Below are 21152 nucleotides of genomic sequence, written 5' to 3'. Positions count from 1 at the left end.
TACTTAGTCCTCCTCCGTGGGCCCCAGACGTTAAGTGGATAGCGGAGACGGGGCGCTGCCGAGAACCTTCTGCCCTGTTCTCAAGATACCGCGAGGGCAGTGCCCGCTGGGGGGGGGGGGGCGGGGGCAGTGTAGCCCCCCAGGGCCTTTAAAAGGGAGGATTTCTGTTGTGGTAACACGGCGTACTTGCCTTACAGGGACCAGCATATCAGTTGCATGTAAATCCCAGAGACACACTTGCCCAGCTGGAAATTGCAGACCTAGTGCATTTCTCCCAAAGCAGAGACTGATACCCCTGGATTAAAAAAGAACATAAAAAATAAAAGTACCACGCGTATTGCACTTTTTGCCGAATGACATTTTTACCTCACGTTCATCTCACCAAAGTCTCTTCAGAGGAGCCTGGTTTACAAGACAATAAAGCGAGTGATTACTATACAGTAGTGCACACACTGCTAACGTGAAACAGACCGGAGGATTTCAGAGAAGCCTCATAAACAGAGCAACACGAAGCCTTCTTAGTGTCATCTTAGTGTGTGTGAAAACTCAGAAGCGTACAGCAGTCACTAGTTAGGGGGCAGATCACACGGGGCTGGGAAAACACTTGACCACCACCAGTCTCCGCTCACCAGCTTACATTTCGGTCAAGACGATCGTTGTGGAATTTATTGATTGCTGCTTGAAATGAGGAAAGCAAACAGGAGCTTACGACACGGGTCCGGCAGAGTGGTTCACGCTGTTCACCGGGGGAGCGCCTCCCAGACCTGGTGGCTGCTGGGACTGTCCCCCCCGGGCCGGCCTCACCTGTCAGCCACAGCTCAGAGGTTTCCCAGGCTCATGGCCCACGGCCTCTGTGTCCACCTCTAAGTGCCATTCTTGCGACCCCAGTTTCAGGCCGGAAGGCATTTTAATTTCACAAATACTACAGCGCTTCTGTAGATTTTGGAAAAAAATCCTTTAGTCTAAAATCAAACCGTGTTTCAAAACTGGCTTATTTTGCAGACTGAAAACAGGTTAGAGATGGTAACACAAGCATCGCTTAAATGAAACGATGTTCTCTATCTTCCGAAACCATGAATCTGAAGCACGAGGAGGAATAAATAATCCACAGAATGAACAGAATTCATTCCTCCTGGGTTTTCATGACTTGTGGCCATCAAAAAAACAACAGTCCTCCACCGCACCCCCTCTTGCTAACCCCGGACCCTCACCCCCCTGCAGAGCGCCTCCCTGATACCGGGCTAGGGGCTTCTCACCTGCTCGGGCAGACTACAAAGAGGAAAGGCAACTTAAAGGTGTTTCTAGATGCAGCATCAGTGTAGTGTCTCTCTTTGTGCTTTGTGACGCTTTGTGCTCAGCCCAGTCACCTGCTGCTAGGACAGGCCGGGCTACAGGACAAACGACCGTCTGTCAGGAACACTGGGTTTGTAACGCGGGGTGGTTACTCGCTCCTTCTAGGTACACAATGAACTAGCTGGTGCATCTAGCTTTGACTTCCTCTGATGAGTGAACTGGAAGGGTTAAGGTTACGTTTCGCTAGTCCTAGAACGTGTTTGGCAGATGGTCTGCTAGATGGTTAACACATCTGTGGTTCTGAATATTGCTGTAATACTTGAACATTTCATTACAAGTTAAAACTTTGAAGGAAATGAAGAACGCGATTCCCACATGGTGGAAAACAAACTCCGAAGGGACTTTGGATTCAGCCTTGACATAAATGGAAAACTGTTGGTTTCTACAGAAAAGAAAGAATTAAAGCACGGTCTGGGCAAAAAAGGCACGGCACTACCACTTCACATGGGAGATCGAAGTTCATTTTTCTTGTCCTTAGAATTGCTAAGCCCTACATGAAACTGTCCAAATGTACAAAGCTCCATAAACTACTAGCAACATAGAGTATAAAGTCAAAGTAGTGACTACATTTTAAAAGCGCCGCAAGGCCCTCTGAAGACTGACCGCCCGGGAGCAGCGGTCTCCACAGAAGACTCTGCGGGAAGAGCCCGTCCTCCCCTGGCCCAGGGCCGGTGCTCCCCAGTCTCCACTGCGGTGGGTCTCGTGGTTCTACAGGTAACAGAGTAGGAGCCCCAGAAACCTCTGAAAAGGGGCGGGGGGGGGGGGGGAAGTCACTGCTCCAGGTGGAGACGACTGCCAGTATCAAGGCTCAGTCCCGGCTGTCACTCAGCAGCCCCTGAAACAAAGCTCACGTCCCCCTGCTTTGCAGTGGCCTTGGGGACGACCTGCATCAGCAGCTTCAAACTTAGGATTCGGTGACCGAGCATAATTTTCCTTCCTATGCGTCAAATCCCACTACGTAGTCTCGACCTGCCTGAACACGACGGGCTGTCGCTTGGCTTCAGTGAAAAATATATTGCATTTTTTTTGTGTTTCGTTTTGCCCAGATCTAATGGCACACAGCTGTTCACCAAGGTTTCCCCCGGTAACGAACTGCTGTAGGTCTACAGAAAACCTAGGTCTGGATGTCTCATGACAACATCTGTCAGCGCCTCCCACCAGCGTTTCTCCACTTGATCTAAGGGCACGGGCTTCAGCTCCGACGTGTTCCAGGCCCTCGGCCAGACCGCGGTGAGACAGAGCCCAGAGGAAGCGCTGCGCGCCTGGCCAGGCCCTCTTGATTCCAGTTGGGCAACGTGGTTTTTCTCCTTTTGGGAGAGGGCAGGAAAGTAAGCTCGACACTTAAAAGGCTGGAAAAAAAATAGAAATCCACATTCTTCCCTCACTTGACCCGCCTCACTTCCTGCGCCGAGGTTAATTTACCAGGACGTAGCCCCCGTGCTGTGGATCCACAGCCTCCAGCATCTCACAATCGAAGAGTCCAGGGAACTCGGCGAGAGCCAGGGGGTCGTAGCTGGAGGCGGCCTCCTGCAGTCCTGAGCTCCTGGGACAGTCCTGTGCGGCGAGGCCGCTCTGCGCGGCTCCATCCATGGGGTACTGACAGGGCGGGGGATAGTCCGGCTCAGGGGAGGCCGCCCCCGGCAGCTCGCAAGTCTGATAGGGGAAGCGGAGGGGCGCGGGGGCGGCTCCCGCCTGCGGGGGCGGCGGCGGGGGCGGCGGCGGCGGCTGCTGCTGCTGCTGCAGGTGCACGGGCAGCGCAGGGGCCCGGGGCCCGGGCGAGGAGGGCAGGGGCTGCAGCCGCAGGTCCTCGTACTGGTGGCCGAGGAAGGGGCTGTACTGCATCTGCTCCGGGGCGGGTTCCAGGACGGGGCTCAGGGGCTGGGCCAGGCCGAAGGGCGGGGGCGGCGGCGCCTGCGCAGACGCCTCCTGGCGGGGAAGGGGCGGCGGGAACGGGCCCTCCGCTATCTGCATCTGATTAAAATAGGCCTGCAGCTGAGACTGTTTCTGCAGAAAGAGTCGCTTCTGGTGGAGTCTAAATTGGCAAGAGCAAAAGAAAGAAGTTTAAATCTTCCTCAGGGGTAGCAATTTTAATATAAATCCAGGATCAGTCATTCGCTTCCGTCCCTCCCGCTTCTGCTGTCCCGCGCAGGAAAAAAACGGGACAGGAACCGACTGTTTGGTTTCTTCTACCTCCTACTTTCTGTCCCCCGATCCTGATCCTTCAGTGCTGAAGTGCACACACTTTTTGTCTAAGACTGAGCTTTTCTCCCTGTGAAGCAAGAGGCACCTTTCCCACCTGGGGTGTTTCAAAGTGGGGGTGGGGGGTTCCCCACCCAGCTGGCCTCTGGGGGCAGCTGCAGGTTGACGGATTAGGGTGACTCCTGGTCAGGCGTGAGGGCACGGATTACCACCCGGGGCGATGAAGTATAACCCGCTCAAACTGCTTTAGGTCACAGATTCTGAAAGCTTAGGTCTATTCAAACCCGAAAGGGTAAGGAAACGGCACACTTCGGCCGCCGTCTCCTGCCGCCAGTATCCCGGGACACCGGAACATCTAGCTCAGTCATCACTTCTTGAAACCTATTTTCTACTTAGCAGAGGCAAATGCCATCCCGGGCGGGGACGGACGACACCTCCAGCGACCTCCCTGTCTCACCTGTGTTCCTGCAGCTGCTGTTCCAGGCTCCGCGGGGCTTCCTTACAATAAAGCTGACAGGTGTTCTGGGCTTTGGCCAGAAGGCTGGGCTTCTGGAAGAGCAGAAAAAGAATTAGGAGCACGACACTATGATGTCACCTAGGATGCAGTGACCACACGGTCCGCTTGCCCGGAGTTGCCCAGAGGACGAAGTCAACCGTGTCCTCCAGAATCTGCGCGGGGTAATAAAGGCACAGACACTTCCTCCCTGAGACCCGGGGCGGGGACCCGTGCGGCCCAGTGGCCCTGCACCAGCAGGCCTGTGTGGTGTCCGCTTGACCAGTGTGGCTTTTCCGTTTCTAAGAGTCCTCTAGAACTGTAAGGGTCGTGGAGATTTAAAACTGAAAAGGTTGAGTTCAATGTTGACAGCCAAGATCTTAGTGCCTGCTGAATAAACTGGGATCTTTGTGTATCAATTTTAAAGATTTTCAGGCATTAATGCACAGAACTGATACTAAAATTTTGTTGGCTTGAGATTTCTATTACTCACTATGATGCATAACATTAGGAGCAAAGAAACCGGGTTTCTGACTCCTACCGGTGGCCTGATTTTTGCCTGGAGCCTGAGGACAAATCCTTTTCTGCTGCCAATACAAGCACGAGGCTAAGTCTGAACAGGTTTCTAGAAACTACAGATTCAGAGTCCATCTACCAGCCTATAGAGAATACAGCATCTCCCCTGAAAAGTCACCAAGCAAAACAGGTTTCTGCTGTGCTGCAAAGCAGATTCTGGGCGAGCATAGTGAGCGGCAGTAACAAGGGGAACGTCGCACCTGGAGTCTGTGCTGTAGGTACTGGGCCTCCAGGCTTTGCCGTGGGGACAGCTGAGGACGCACACTGCTGGGGACAGTGGAGACCGTTTTCTGCTGCTGAGAAACTTCCTCCTGAGGAGCAAGGGGGATGGAAATATTTTCAATTCTCCATGTGGGAGAAAGTTTTAGTTCCGTGTTTAAGCACCTTGGCAAATGTCCGACAGGAACTCCAACTCTGTCAGACTTAATACCGAACCCTTTTTATGTAACTAGTAGGCTGAAGGTTAATCACTTGGCAAAAAAAGGTATCCGTGTATCATCTGTAGTAGACGATTACCCAGTCAGTATTGTGGCGAAGGCGCCTGACAGCAACAGGCCAGTACATTCATGTGGCCATTAAATGCTGTAATACCCGTGATGCACCGAAAATAGGCGCAGACTAAAATTTATTGGGTAAACAGCAATATTTTTTGGTATTTTTAGCATAAATAATCCACTTAAAATATTTAATGAAGTGAAATCAAAAGTAATGGCATGGGAGCCTGAGTGGTTCAGTCAGTTGAAGCGTTGGACTCTTGGTTTTGGCTGAGGTCATGATCTCAGGGTTCATGAGTTCGAGCCCCACATCAGCCTCTGGGCTGACAGTGCAGAGCCTGCTTCGGATTCTCTCTCCCTCTCTCTCTGCCCTTCCCCTGCTCTCTCACACACACATTCTCTCTCTCTCTCTCTCTCAAAATAAATCAACTTAAAAAAAAAAAAAAGCAATGGCCAGAAACTTCACATTCATGTGAGTTACTGTTTTTGTGTGTAGGCATGGGGGAGGGGAACTCAAGGGACACTGTAAGAAGTCGTTCATATAACATCTGCCATATGAACCAAACATAGCTTGAGACTCTCTACACCTCCTTAGGGCAGTCATCACCTGGGCCAGCAGGGGTGGGTCTAGCCTGTCAGTGGCAGGTGGCAGCAACAAGGAAAGGTTCTGGGCTGTGAGTTCTCCAAAACGACCTGTTAGCTCCGGGACTGGAATCGATCTTCTAAATGAAACGACACACCCTTCAGGACACACTCCTGCCTCATCCTCGTAGAGCCCCCATGGGAGGGGCCCGGGGCACCCACCTGAGGGCAAGCGCCAGCAAGGTCCTGGAGCTGGGGTGCCGCTGGGGCCAAGTCCTGGTCTGCCTCTGGCCCTAGCTGTTCATACAGCAGCTGCACTTTGTTCAACTCTAGGATTCCTTTGGTTCTAGCCAGATTCTGAAGATGTTGTCTAAATGCCACAATTCCTGAAAGAAAGAACGATGACCAGACATGTGAACACAACGCAAGGCCTTCCAGTGATGAGACGTGTGAAACCAACGTAGCCACAAACCCCCTCAAGTCCCGCCACAGGAGAGTTTTACGAGCCCCAGTCACCTTGGGTGAGGGAGGTATCCGACGCCCTGCGGCCCTCTCTGAAGCTCACTGGTGACCTGTTGTGAGCCTCTCGCTTCTGGGAGCTCAAAGCCTGCATGGCTGGGTTGGTAGGTCTCAGGCTGATGAAGGGAGAGGTCATGCGTGGGGACGGCTGATTGGCTAACATGATGTCCTTAAGGGAAGGGTTGTCCTCCAGAAAGTTCAGGTCCCTCTGAACAGACCCCATCTCATACTCAGAGTCCACACTGTCAAGGGAGGGGTTGTCACTCATGGAGAAAATTTTCCCTTTAAGAGAAAAAAAAGAAAAAAAAAAAAAAAAGACCAAACCGAGAGATATATGGCCAGCAGCAAACAGCGCCTTCTTTGAACATGGAATACAAAGCACAACTAGCTTGAGTTTGCACAGCTCCGACATTCTTAGTCTCCAATCTCCACCCAAAACACTCTTCCAGAAACTCTTTCCATGTCAATTTAATCAGCTTCGAATTTAGTGGGGTGTGTGCCCGTAAGATCTCTGACACCCCAGAGAGGCCAGAGTCCTTGATGGATCGCACCACGCTCACGTGAATCTCGGCAGCTGGGGACCGGCTCAGACGTATTTCACTTGACTCTTTGCGGCTGCTGACCAGGCCTAATCCTACAGCCCGCCGAGCCTGCTCCGTAAAGGACTAAGGCGTAGGCAGCATCCTGAGTGGTGGGGTCACTGCGATTTCTTGGGAGACGAGCAGGGTTCGGGCTGGGAAGACTCACCCGGCGCTTACTGATAGCCTACCTGAACCAGGCACCACGACCAGCTGATTGGTCACTTCTGACAGAGTGTGCCGTCTCTGCCCACCGCGCGTGGACTGGAACGCGTCGAAGGCCTGGCTGGGGTCTTCCTCAGCCTCCCCCTCCGTCTCCAGCCCCTCATCGATAGACGTCTCCATCATGTTGCTGGGCAACGACTGGCACCCCTTCCTCACGAGGACGGGAGGCACGGGGTCCAGCAGGCAGCCATTAACCTAAGTGTCGGCGTGACAGGAAACTATCAGTTGCTGCTCTGCTGAGACGTCAGAAACAAAAAAACAAAAAAACAAAACAAAAAAAACCAACGAACCACACAGGAAAAAAATGGCAAGACTTGGGGCACTAGAAATTAAGTAAAATATTAAAAATGCACAGATCTGCTGCTCATGACAACATGTACGTGAGGAGTTAGGGCAAGTCAGCTGCAGAGCTCAGAGACAGAAGCCCTTTATGGCCCGAACCGGCACTACCCCCCAGGTTTCTGTTAGTCATCCTTATTACAATCAACAGTTTTTTTAGTGGCTTCCAGATGAGCACGGGTATATTAGCTTGAGGCCTACCAGTTATTATTATTTTTTTTTAAATAAGGGAAACGAGGAGGAAGAAGAGAGAAAAAACAAGAAACCTGCATGGCTCACAGCTAAGAAAAAAGAGTAGTCATTGCCATTCTTTTAATTGTCAACCACAAAAAATTCTGGAAGGTTCTAGATATACTTTTATGTTCATAATTTAAGTACCTGCCCATTTGATTTAGCCTTTAATTGGTTCTCTGTGCCTGGGGAGTGGAAAAAAGAATTCTTTAAAGACAGACTGATACCACAAAAAGGATCGAGAAAAAAAAGTGCAATGGCAAACAGCCCAAGTCTTCCCTTATAGAACAACAAATGACTCAGAGCCCCGAAATTCCAGCAGAGGTTAATGAGCACCAGGGCAGCGAATTCTCTCTCCTCCAGCAATGCACACAGCATCTAGAGCTTGTACCCCACGGGGGTGAGCTCGGCACAGCCCCGGAGCGAGCGAGAACTCGGCCCTCCTCGGCAGCCCGGCAAACCACCTAGGGCAGGCGGAACCAGCAGACAGAGGGGACTTGGGGTTGCCAGCTTTCCTGGCGGTAAAAGCCCCAGTGAGGAGGCAATTATTTACTTCATTACTGTAACTACTCCCCTGTGGAAATCAATCCGTTTTCCCCTCTGAATAGCTGCTCAGGAACAGCCGGTCACAAGCCGCTGAGTTCTAAGTGCTGCCTGCACCTGGAACACACTGGGCAGAGCTATTGTTGCCTTTGGAAGCCCGAGCAGCTCATGTATGTGAGAGGTGACGTGGGACATCCCAGTGCCAGACACAGGAAAAACTTTCCTCTTATGGCAACCAATCTGAAGCCACTGCAAGGCCCTTTATTTGGAGAGGGAGACTGTGGGTGACTCAGATCTTTGTTTGCTTGGGGGAGGGGACAGTTATTCCACAAAAACTGCTCTGGGGCCATAGCCGTTACTTGGACAAGGTGGCTAATGCATGACAGGGTTTTAAAGCGACAAGTGGTCATTTAAAAGGAAGAGTGGTAGATGCATTCTTCCTACACTAAGACCAGCCTTCTCCACAAGGCACCAGCAAACAAAAAGCTCTGACATCTGGCCAGTGACTCTTTAAGCTCCCTTTGGCCCTTCCCTAGGTAAGTGTTCCCTTTTTTTTTTTTTTTTGACACACTCAGGAGTTTCCTTGTAGGAAAGAATGGCTCTTTGGGAACTTACACTCATACCTCGACGTTCCTTAACTATCTATGAATACAGTTTTCTAAAAATAGCCAAGGATGATTTAGAAATGAAGAAAGCAACAGAGAAAAGACTTATTAAGTAAATATCTACTGAGCATCTTTACACTTACAGAAACCTGTCAAAATTTTATCAGATCTTTCTTGCAGTATAGCCTTGCAACCAGGTTGGTTTTTTTCCTTAAGAGAGAAAAGTCATCTTTTCAGGAGCACTCAAAAGACCTTGCAGTTCCCCTAAATTTAGGTTCTTTTCTTAAATTGTCTGCTTATAAATTATCTCCTTACCTAGACTACAACAGGAGTGATATCTTTCATTTAAAAACATTCCTTAATTCAATTTCATCCTGGAAAATAATGGCCTGGTTCTGATTTTTCAGATGCTGTTTGATGACGACCAATCAGAAAGCACTGTCAGGAGAGGGGGGAGGGCACTCATACATAGTTCCTAGGTGTGAAACACCTTCAGCTAGAAGTTCATTTCCTGAAACGGGTGATAATCACACCATCCTTGCCTGCCAATTTACCAGGGGTCTGATACAACAAATTCAGCCCTAGAACCTTGTGACTGAAATAGTGGGCTGATCTACCTAGGTGACCTAAGCTACTAGAAGTAAGAATTTTTGCTCTAGGAAATAATCTAGGCTAACGGAAAATTTTAGGACTCCGAAATACATGAGTGAAATGGACATTTTCCAATACAGTGTTTTTGTCTTTCCTTAAAGCACAACGGATCACATCTAGTGAGAGACCACACTGCAACAGGCAGTACTCATGTAGGAGTCACTCTCAGAAACTCTACCACTAACTGGTAACACCCAAGTCCAGCACAACACACGATTCTAGCACAAAAGACTGGTAGACTGTTATGTATTGAATGTTTGTGTCTCAACTGCCCCCCACCCCATACCCGTGCGCCAGATTCACATATGGAAGCCCTGACCTCCGCTGAGGTGCTATCTGCAGGTGTAGTCTCTAGGGCGGTCCTAAGGGTGGGGCCCTGACCTGGTGGCATTAGCGTCCTTATGAGGAAAGATACCAGAAAGCTCCCATGTGCGAGCTCTTGCTTGCGCACTCTCTCTCCCCGCCATGTGAGCACAGAGGACTGGCCATGGGAGGACAGAGAGAGAAGGTGGCCTTCTGTAAGAGACTGGAAATAAAATTGGTCAGAACCTTGGTCTTCAACTTCCAGCCTCCAGAACTGTGCGAAAATATATTTCTGTTGTCTAAGCACCCCCGGCCTGGGGTATTTTGTTATGATGGCCTGGGCAGACAGGAGACCAGTGCACAATAGTAGCCAGTGGACCTGGAGGCTGACAATGTGTCTTGTCTCACGTGCATCGTCAGTGCCAGGACAGCTGGGCACGTACTGAGGTGCAGGCTCAAACTTCAGCTCTGTCACTTATTGGCATGTTGTTCAACTTCTGTAAAGCTCAATTTCTCTCATGTGTAAGACAGCTGTTTGGCGGGGGGGAGGGGGGGATGAACTAAAATATTCTATCTGTTGTTATGATTTCCCGACCAAAAGAGAATACTTTATAACAATAAAAATTTTAAAAGCATGAGAACAGAACTGTACCATTTTCTTTGAAAATATTTTTTACCATCTTGAAGCAAATTAAACAAATAACGAAGTGAGGAAGAAAGAGCTGGATAACCCGTTCTAGAAACTTATCCTAAGGAAATAATCAGAGGTATAGTCAAAGATTTAGACACAAGGATATTCACCTGAAGCACATTTGAGGATACAAAACAAATGAAAGTAGCTGATGTCCAAAAATAGTAAATAAGGGTACATCTAATACAGTCTATTAGGCCAGTGTTATGTTTTCAGATGGCATGATATGGGAAAAATGTTCATGATGTTATATTATGTAAAAACAAGATACAAAATTACATATAACAATATAATTTTGTTTTAACAAGTCTACCTACCAAGACACCCTGCACTCACCCATCCGCCCATCTGGGATCCACTCTTAGAGAAGATGCTAGAATAGGCCTATCTTTGGGTAGTGGAATCGTGAATAATTTTTTTCTTTATCCCTCTGTGAATTTTCCATGTATGATTCTGACTGATTTTTTCACTTATAAATCAAAAGTTCAAGTTCAGAACTTAAAAGGTAATCGTCTTACAGAGCCTTAGAGGCATGTCCTTTTCAGACCTCAACAGAGTAAACAGACCTGGGACACTTGCATTTTCCAAGTGTGGCTACCCAGTTATGACGGAGCCTGGGAAATCCTTTTATTATAATGTCTAATACAATGTTAAAAGTGACTAAAACGCGCGCACGTGTGTGTGTGTGTAAAACTCATTATTCCCATATAGAAAGGAAATGAAAACACTAACTCAGAAAGGTATTTGCACTCCTGCGTTCACAGAACCACTATTCACCAAAGCCAAGATTGGCAACAACCTAAGTGTCCATCAACGGATGAACGGACAAAGAAGTCATATACGTATGTATCTATATACCCCTAATAATAATAATGAAATATCATTCAGCCATGAAAAACCAAGGAGACCCTACCACTTAACACTATGGATGGACCTTGAAGGCATTATAGTAGGTGAAATAAGTCAGAGCAAGACAATGCTATATGATCTCACTTAGAGGTGGAATTGAAAAAAACCAAAAGAACAAAACCATACTCACAGAAACAGAGATAAGACTTGTGGTTACCAGAGGCGGAGGGGGGAGGGGGGCTTGGAGGAGGCGGGTCAAAAGGCACAAACTTGCAGCTGTAAGGTAAGTAGCAGAGGTGTGCTGCACAGCACAATGGCCACAGCTAATACTGCTGTAGGATAGACAGGAAAGTTTTAAGAGAGTATAAATCCTAAGAGTTCTCATGAAAAGGAGAGTTTTTTCTATTTTTTCTTTTCTTTTTGTTGCATCTGTATGAGAAGAGGGATGTCAGCTGACCCTACTGCGGCGATCGTTTACCAACACATGTAAATCAACCATCGTGTATACACCTTAAGCTTACACAGTGATGCAGGCCTATTAGTTCCCAATAAAACTGGAAAGAAATGGATTCTTTTCAAAGAAACCCTTAAAAGAGAAAGATGGCCCCACAAGGTTTGTGCACCTGCCCCTCGATGGTCTCTGTGTCATCTGGGGCTCTCAGCTACTGCTCGGAGTTGGGTGACTGTCTCAAAAAGGGGGTGTTTTTTGCAGAAGCCCCAAACCAATGTTTCAGTGCAGACTCCCTAAGGGATTTTACTGACACTTTTAAAGACTTCTGGGAGAAAGGGAGAGGTGACATCTCTGTGATGGGCAGTATCTGCCAGCAACTGCGAGCAGAAATGAATGAACAATACATGCATTTATGAAGCATCTTTTAGAAGACAAAAAACGGGCGGCCCAGTGAATGAGTAGGAAGTAACAGGAACCACAAAGGAGCCACAGCTCTGACAGCTTTGTGTGTGTGCTCTTACTGATGGGCCACCAAAAAAGAGGTCCTAGGGAGGGAAGAGGGCACAAGCGTTTTTGCTGACATAAACGAAATGGTCCACAAAGAAGACCAGGGGATGTCTCTGGCCTGGCTAAGTGCCAGGGTAGCACTGCTCTTCCTACAAATGCAAATACACCATCTAGCTACTGTCTTTATCTTTCACAAAATCATTCATTTCCTGTCTGTTTCCTAGTTACGGGAACAATCACAAGCTTTAAAAATAGCTTGCCCTATATACCACAGCAGACAGTGCCCAATCTGTGTTTCAGGCCTGATGCCCTCACAGATAAGCTTTTAGCAGGCTGCATTTTAATTTTTTCAAGGGAATTAGATCTTACAAATAAGTGAATTATGTTGTCCCAATTTATGGCTAAATTTCTAGGTGAGAACACAGAAGCTGATGAGGTTATTGGACATTCTAGGCAATCACCGGCAGAGAAAATAGACTGTCCGCAGGAAGTGGCCTCGTCCTCAGAGACAGGGACTGTAACTCACAGTCAGCAGCTAACACCTGCTCGCGCAGCCTCGCCTCAAGCTGCCTTGTCTATGGTTTAGCTAGACACGTGATCTAACTTCTGAATCGGCTCTACCTCCAGAGATCCTGGTTTCTGAAAATGGCACTTACCCTCCCAATCACCTAGGCTCAAAATACTGTTATGAGTCTGGACATCTTTTTCCTGGACCATAATATTCTATCAGTTTTAGCTGCACAATCTCATTCATACCATCCCCTCTTCTATAGTTCCTTGAGTGCTAACAGTCCTGGCCTTCAACATGTCCTCTCTGGACACCTGCTCTAAGCTTCCACTGTCCCTGTCCCCATCAAATGCAGGCTATGTACCTTCCAGGATGATTTCTGAAGCACAATATGGATTTGGCCTAGAGAAAAAGCCTGCATTCTTGGGCTTGACATTCAAAGCTAAGCTACTGGTCCTATTTTCATACAACTCCCCTTCACATGTGCTTTTCCTCACACACACACTGAGCTACTGCTCTTTTATGCACCTAAGCTTTCCTGACATTTGCTTGCTCAGACTCTTCCCTTCACCCAGATGCCATCCACCCCTATTCCATCCCATCCCTCAATTCCCAGCTCTGACAGTTAACCTGGACTGTCCTGGTCAAACTAGCTAAAAGCAACCCCCCCTAACTTTTTCCAGTTGTGCAGCGTTTTGATTTAGGTATCTAAGGGAACAATTACATTTTATCGATGTATTCAGCACCTGGTACCTTGTCTTTAGCTATGCATCGTGTCTCTTCTGCTAGACTATGAACATGGAGGCAGAATTCATGTGAGTTATCTTTTCATTAACTCAAGAGGCTTAAAAGATAGGAAACAAATAATATCGAGTATTTACAGTATGCTCACAATCTCATACACATTATCTCAATTAATCCTCACAAGAGTCTCACAAGAATTGGTGTTCTCATTTTACGAAGAACAGAGGTTCAAAGAAGTTAGTCACCCTGCCCAAGTTCACACGGCTAGGAAAATACTGAGTCTATTTAGAACATACTCCAACACCTATGTTCCAAGATCTGCCCATTAACACGATCCTCTGGACATCACTTGATGCTCAGTATATAAAACGCGTATTAGAAGTGAAATAAGGGGCGCCTGGGTGGCTCAGTTGGTTAAGCATCTGACTCTTGGTTTTGGCTCAGGTCATGATCTTGTGGTTAATGAGTTCCAGCCCCACACTGGGCTCTGCACTGACAGTGTAGAGGCTGCTTGGGATTCTCTCTCTCCTCTCCCTCTCTGCCCCTGCTGTGTTCTCTCTCTCTTAGAATAAATAAACTTAAAAAAAAAAAAAAGTTAAGTAAGCATCCATCAAATGACAGAAGCTGTCATCTTCTATATATTAAAAGCCAACTTCATTCAGCACACAAGGATAAACATACCTCATTTAAACATATTCAAACAAGACAAAGAAAATGCTGGTCCAAAAGAGGTGGCCCATTATTTTGCAGCTACAGCGCATGCAGCAGAAAAGAGGTAATAATAACACAGATGGAAGCTCAACACAGTAATTATATTTCTGTTTTCAGAATTACAATTTGAAAAAAAAAAAAAAAATCCCATACCGATGAGGGATCTAGAAACCTGAAGAGGGAAGGGACTGCTTAAGGAAAGAGAAAGAAGGATTTTGGAAAGTACATATAAGGTCTGACAAGTTACGCAACAGCCATAACAGTAAGACCGCAATGAGAGCCAAGTTCGGCCTAGATATTTTTCTCACATTTCTGCAAAAAAACAACACTCCTGAGTGACTTGAGGAAATGACAAAGGTCACCAAAGCCAAAGTACAACACTCGGGGATGAAACTGAAGGTCCGGTCCAACTGCGAGCTCAGAGTCTCTCAAACACGTTCGTACCTTTGGTGTGTCAACACATTCTTCTTCCATAAAGGCTGCTTCTGCCTGACAGCTGGACGCTGGGAATGAAAAGGCCTCCACGTTGGATGCGGGAGGGAGGAGGGCAGACCGCATCAGCCGCACGTTTGGGGAGTGCACGGTCACCGGGAGCCCCACAGTTTGGGCCTGAAAATATGGCAAGAGCAGTTTGGGAACATTAATACTTTCTATACCAATATACAAGATTCTTGGAATAACATAACTCTTCCTGGTACAATGAAAGAATAAGTAGTTGGAACCCCAGAAAAAATTTGATGAAACATGTACGTGGTACAGGTACTGATTTGAAGCAGTCTCAGGGAATTGTTCTACACATTTCATTCCTGTTCCACAGGGAGGTGCCTATCACACAGATGACAAGGAAGCTGGTCTCTGTACAGAAGCTAAGAAGGCTCTGTTTCTTAACTCAGCAAACATAGGTGGTCTATGTCCTCAATGCATCACTATGCAAAAATTATAAAGAGAGAAGCCCCTGTGTCTAGGAGCTCAAAACCGAACCATGGGTAGGTACACACCCACACACCCGCACACGCTGGTGGGGTGAGATGGTTATGTATTTCCTGACAAGGGTATGCGTGCAGAGGGAGAAAAGAGAAGTGGCAGCTACTTGGTGGTGACAGGAGTGTCCTCCTTCCAAGGAGATGTGCGGCCTGAACACAGCCTGTTGGCCCAGTGGAAGGAGAGATGCTTCTTGCTGAGCAGCTTATCTTCCGAAAGTCAACCTACTATAGAAAGCTCTGGATGGCTTTAAGCCCATTTTCATGTCTCCTCTGTTAAGAACTCTAAGTAAACAAGCATGATGAACTCTTCTTTCAGAACGTCATACAACAGAGAATCTTGCTTCTTCTTTTTTTTATTTTTATTTTTATTTTAGAGAGAGACACACACACACACAATCTTAGGCAAATTCCACACTCAGCACGGAGCCCGACACGGGGCTCTCTATCCCATGACCCTGAGGTGAAATCAACAGTTGGACTCTGAACCGACTGAGCCCCCAGAGAACCCAGGCGCCCCCAGAGAATCTTTCTTTATGACAATTGGCACGAATCGATTTTAAAGATGAAACTACTGGATAATCCTACCCTCCCATCTCTTTAAAATTAGCAGAATAATTTATTTGAAGACTTTTGAATGTAACAGACACTGCCAAACGGTTAAGGAAACAATCATCATATTAGTGTCCAAAAGGCAGAGGAACAACCTTTTTCTCTGCTATACACTTGAAGGGACTTAGGGTGATGAATTTTAACTTCAAACAAATAAAAAGGAACAACATGGTGTAATTTTAGCTTCTCTCTTCCAGAGGCCTGGGTTTGATTCCTTGCTCCATTCCTCAACTAACTGTGTGAACATTATCAGGTTACCTACCCTCTCTGAATCCTATTTCCTTCACCTGTATAAGAGGGCACAATTGCTATTTCACAGTGACATCAGGAGTGTAAAAGGTAACATGTAAGGTCTTTCAGTCAGTAATGTCAATTCTGCCTTTCTCCTTCCTTTGAAAGTTTTTTTTTTTTTTTTCTTTTTAAATGCTTATTTATTCTTGAGAGAGAGAGAGAGAAAGCACAAGCAGGGGAGGGGCAGAGAGGAGGGAGACACAGTATCTGTAGCAGGCTCCAGGCTCTGAGCTGATAGTTCATAAATGATAGCTCAGAGCCTGCCATGGGGCTCAAACCCACGAACTGTGAGATCATGACCTGAGCCAAAGTCAGACGCTTAACTGAATGAGCCACCCAGGCGCCCCTCCTTCCTTCTGAAGTTGGAAAATGGTTACAAGAATTTAATACAACAATTAGTCTGCAAATAAATACCGTTTTGTTCTCAAATATTATTTAATGTTTCTCCGTTAAAATTTTAGGTTGATGGTTTTTGACGAAATATACCTTATACTTAATATACTTTGAACGTATTTAGAATATGCTTTATATTTGGTTCGTTCCAACATTAACATCATTAGATATGCTGCATGAGACAAAGAATACAATAGCAACAATAGCAGGGACGCCTGGGTGGCTCAGTCAGTTAAGTGTCCAACTTCAGCTCAGGTCATGATCTCACAGCTTGTGGGTTCAATCCCCACGTCGGGCTCTGTGCTGACAGCTCAGAGCCTAGAGCTTGTTTTGGATTCTGTGTCTCCCTCTGTCTCTGCCTCTCTCTCACTTGCACCTTGTCTCTCTCTATCTCAAAAAATAAACATTAAAAAAAAAATAGCAATAGCAAAGTGTTGGTAAAAAGAGAAAAAAAAAAACCCAAAAACAAACAAAAAACAGTGTAAACTGTTCTGAGCATGATAAAGAGAACAGCTTTTCTAATATCATCAGTCCTCATGCTTATATCCCAGGCCACTCTTGAGGCTAAACAAGTTTTTTTTCCCTTTCAAAGATTAGTCATTTTAAATTAATTTTTTTTTCGGTCCCATGTCACAATATAAAATGTATACTTCCTAATAAGAATATTTCATGCACTCTTCTTACTCTACTCATCATTTTTTCGATAGAAGGCTAAAGCTGAATGTTAATTTCTATTTCCCAAAATTCTTAGGTTGCTCCTCGTGTATGAAAGTAGTCTAAGCTATTAGGGCAAAGCATTACCTAAATGATATGGTGCTGGAAATGAGTACTAACACGATAACTAGGATGTGCTGTTCCTTCTCAGTCACCCCTCTTAGGAGCTGTGACTTTTTAAATGGCAGGATCATGCTGCGCCAGACCAAGTGAACACATTTTCCTGGACAACTTTCATGTCCAACCTGGATTCCAACAGCCTACTGTGGACTTGGTGTGGACAGACAAAAAACACATTTTTGTGCGACTACCAATCACAGGAAATAGGATGGAAGGTTTTAACGGTCTACTTTTTAGGATTCTTGCAATCATTGAGGGGATTAAATCGATCTTTCTGGAACAAGGTAGGGTGTAACTATTCAAATGGCATGCTCGGCACTGTAGACTAAAGAATGTGTCATTATAATAAATAGATGGATGACTAATGTCCCAGGGAAGCAGACGTTACCAGTTTCTCCAAGAGTGGCAACAGACAATGATCATGTCCAACTAACTGTAATGACTTTTTAGACCTTATGTTTATGGTCTTGATTCTCGTGATTTTGTGCTCTTTTAGGACCATTAAAATGAAAATCATGTTTTCTCCTATGGGAAAATCTTTACTGCTCCAATAGGAATGTGCCAGTTATGGACAGACTGTGTGTCCTGTCCACCTCCCACACCTCCAGTTCCCCCCCTTCCCCTCCCAAATCCATATGTTAAAGCCCTAACCCCCAACACAACTGCATTTGGACAGAGAGCCTTTCAGGAGGTAATTAAAGTTACATGAGGTCCTAAGGGTGGGCTCCGAATCCGAAAGGACTCCTGTCCCTCTAAGATGAGGAGGAGACACCAGGGATCTCTCTCTCTCTCTCTCTGCATATGCAGAACATAAGCTGTGTGAGGGAGGGCACACAGAGAAAGCGGCTGAGAGTTCTCATCAGAAATCAACCCTGATGGCACCTTGACCTTGGACTTGCGGCCTCCAGCACTGTGAGAAAATAAATTTTTGCTGTTTAAGCCCCTCAGCCTATGGGACTTTGTTACGGCCAACTACAGGACGCCTTTCCTTACAGTTGTGGAGGGCAGCCTCTAATCAGTAAGCAGAGGAGTACTAGGATGAGTGTTTCATTCTCGTCTACTTACAGTTGATAGAAACCTGGAGCAAAGGACTAGTAGTTAGGACTCGTGAGAGAAAGGCAGGACACGTATCGTCTCCAAATTGTTGCCTGTCGTCAACTAGATGTTAACATCTCTTGCAGAGTATATGGCAAATATAAGTACTCTAAATCATTATAAGATAGGAATCTCACTGTTTTCCAAGTAGTAATAACGGGTACTTTATCACTATACCATTAATTCTTTACGGGCAGGGACTGTTTCCTGGTACAGAAGAAGGACTCTATTTGCTGAACTGAGCTGCAGGTAGAAGTTAACTGATTGTATCTTTGTAGCAAACTTATGAAGTAGGTGCTTCTATTTCCAGTTTATATTTCAGGGCACTGCAGGATATGGAACCCAAGGTCTGTGTGATTCCACGGCTCGTGCAATCTCTGCATGGGATCATGTGGTTTCCTTAATTTCTTATCGTTTCACCAACTATAACTGATTTCTCACTTCTTTATTTTAAAAAGAAAATTTTTTTTAATGTTAAATTTTGAGAGAGAGAGAGACAAGAGTGGGGGAGGAACAGAGAGAGAGGGAGACACAGAATCCGAAGCAGGCTCCAGTCAGCACAGAGCCCAAAGTGGGGCTCGAACTCATGAGCTTTGAGATCATGACCTGAGCTCAAGTTGGATGCTTAATCACCTGAGCCACCCAGGTGCCCTGATTTGCCACTTCTTTAAAACAATACAACAAAGAATTAAAGGGAGAAGCCTCCACTAAAATTTTGAGCCCAGGGAAATCTATTTTTTTTTTTTTAACAAGTTCAACAAACCATGAGAATGTGAAATCTCCTAGGGAAGGGAGCATCTTCTTGAGCCCAGTGCCTGCTGCTTAGCATCCAGAAGGCACTCTGGACAAGCCTACTGAATGAACACTGAAGACTTCTACTTCAATTAGATACGTTTTTAAGTCTCAGTAAGTAGCTTTCTATGACAATTTGGGTCAGTGCTTAAAATGAAAGTAACTCATGTGGTGCTTGGTAATAAAACATAAGAAGCTACGTTATAGATCTGAACTCTCAGCCAAATCAGACATAACTTGAGCTCTCCCAGGGAATCTTCTTTAAGCTTCGGTAAGAAAGGCCATCATGTGCAGTAATACGCACGTGCTCAGGGTCAATCATTTACATAACCCCATCCCCTGGCCTGTGTACTGTGAGCAAGAATGAAGAGACCTGGGAGGGAAAGCCTGCCACAGCTTTGGGGGGGCTTTCCTGCTTCCTACCCTGCTCCCTGTCAGCATTTCCCAGAGGGGGGCGGTTACCACTACACCTCACTGTTACTCCCCCAGCTTAGAATTTTCATTGTATCCCCCTCCTGTCTTGAAAGCAATACCATTCAACTCTGGAACTTTGAAGGATTCCAAGCGCTCAGAGAGAATCTGACCCAATATTTGGAACTCTGTCCATACGTGACATCAGTATCAATATTCACTAAAGTATGTATAACAGTGTATATACCATTGCCTACTAAGATCAAGATGATCTTAGTTTTGTTAGGTCCTCCCGCCTCACATGTTCTGTAGAAGCCAATGCAAAATTGTACTAAATTCTGTAAACTTTGTTACACTGCCAAACAAGAAATATATGGCCAGAACTTCTGCTCCTACTTGTCCTCTGAACAAAGCAGGCACTCACAGAAGCCAACGGGAATCCTGGTAGATCATCTGAATGAACCATTCCTCTCCTCAGCCTCTATGTGGCTGATTTCCCAGCTCCCTTTAGCCTCGGCCTCTATCCTGGGATCCAGCTCTTCTTCCTCTCAAGCAATGGAGTCCGGAGTCCGTGCCACCCCTGACTCTCCCAGCCTCGGGCTTAAGAAAGGGATCATTTCCAAGTCATGGCTGTTCCTTCCTCCCTAACATTTATTACTTTATAAAATAAACATTTACGGAACACGCTCTAAGCGTTGCACAATTATCAACTAATTTAAACATCAGAACATTCTATGATTACTCCGTTTTATAGATTTGGAAACTAAGGCACAGAAAGACCTTGAGAAACCTTCTGAAGGTCAGGTAGCAGGAGGTGGCCCAGTCTGGGCTTGCTCCATAACGACTGCTTTAACCACCGTGTTACGGTGCCTCTGCAAACCACAGCCGAGGGCGTCCAGTGCCCCCACCAGCAGGTCTTAGGTCAAGCCTGCGGTATTTACTACTCGTCTCCCAACTGCTCTCTCTAAAGTTCTTCTCTTCCCTGTCCAATCTTTCCTTCCCAATGATGTCACTGATTAATAGATTAAAGCCGGGATATGATTTTATCACTTTCCTGCTGAAGTCTCCCACCGTTCCTCCTAATTTCCTGAACTGTAAGTAAACTCTTTACCTTGGCATTGGAAGCCCTTCACAGCACGGCTCCAACTTTTTCATTTCCCTGGTATGCTTCGGTTCCGGTGGGCTACTCAGAGCCTACCCTGCCCTTGCACACTTGAGTACTTGTGCTCGAGCTGCTTCTGCGGCCTCCATACCAGGCCTCCCACTATCACTACCGCCCCTGCCCCCACCTCCACGTCCCCGAGGATTCCAGATCCGTCAAAATGCTGTCTCTCCCACGAAGCCTTTCCATTCAGAAGTGTCACTTTTTCCTCTGCCCTTAGTTCTTGTCCTGCATTTATCTCTTTCTGTTTCGAATGACGGTTATTTATGATGTTGTCTTACTTTGCTTTTATACTGTAAGGTCTCTGAGGCCATGCCTGGGTTTCGTACATCCTATCCCCTATCGTACCTAATAATAGGAGCCTGCACGCAGTGAATCTGCAATAAAGATCTGTTACATGGAATCAACTATATAGGCCCATTACATTAAT

The 21152-nt window shown here is 46.4% G+C and overlaps 2 protein-coding genes across 6 annotated transcripts in view; one reads left to right on the top strand and one right to left on the bottom strand.

Annotated features, from left to right (window-relative positions):
- The window catches only part of PPP2R1B (protein phosphatase 2 scaffold subunit Abeta), a 33525-nt gene extending 33183 nt beyond the window's left edge, over positions 1–342 (top strand). For all 5 annotated transcript variants that reach the window (XM_042959475.1, XM_042959473.1, XM_042959476.1 and 2 more), the window contains one exon: positions 198–342. In XM_042959475.1, coding sequence (XP_042815409.1) covers positions 198–290 — 93 coding nt within the window. In that variant the 3' untranslated portion in view covers positions 291–342. The remainder of the gene's footprint in view (positions 1–197) is intronic.
- A 2415-nt stretch (positions 343–2757) lies between these two features.
- SIK2 (salt inducible kinase 2) overlaps positions 2758–21152 on the bottom strand; it is a 118089-nt gene continuing 99694 nt past the window's right edge. The window contains exons 9-15 of the mRNA XM_042959471.1: positions 14597–14761; positions 6986–7214; positions 6214–6498; positions 5920–6083; positions 4822–4932; positions 4010–4101; positions 2758–3385 (exon numbers count right to left, since the gene is read on the bottom strand). Coding sequence (XP_042815405.1) covers positions 2767–3385; positions 4010–4101; positions 4822–4932; positions 5920–6083; positions 6214–6498; positions 6986–7214; positions 14597–14761 — 1665 coding nt within the window. The 3' untranslated portion in view covers positions 2758–2766. The remainder of the gene's footprint in view (positions 3386–4009; positions 4102–4821; positions 4933–5919; positions 6084–6213; positions 6499–6985; positions 7215–14596; positions 14762–21152) is intronic.

The sequence above is a fragment of the Panthera tigris genome, chromosome D1, assembly GCF_018350195.1.
Source record: "Panthera tigris isolate Pti1 chromosome D1, P.tigris_Pti1_mat1.1, whole genome shotgun sequence".
NCBI lineage: Eukaryota > Metazoa > Chordata > Mammalia > Carnivora > Felidae > Panthera > Panthera tigris.
The sequence above is the reverse complement of the archived record's forward strand: the minus strand, read 5'-3'. Positions and strand labels throughout refer to the sequence as shown.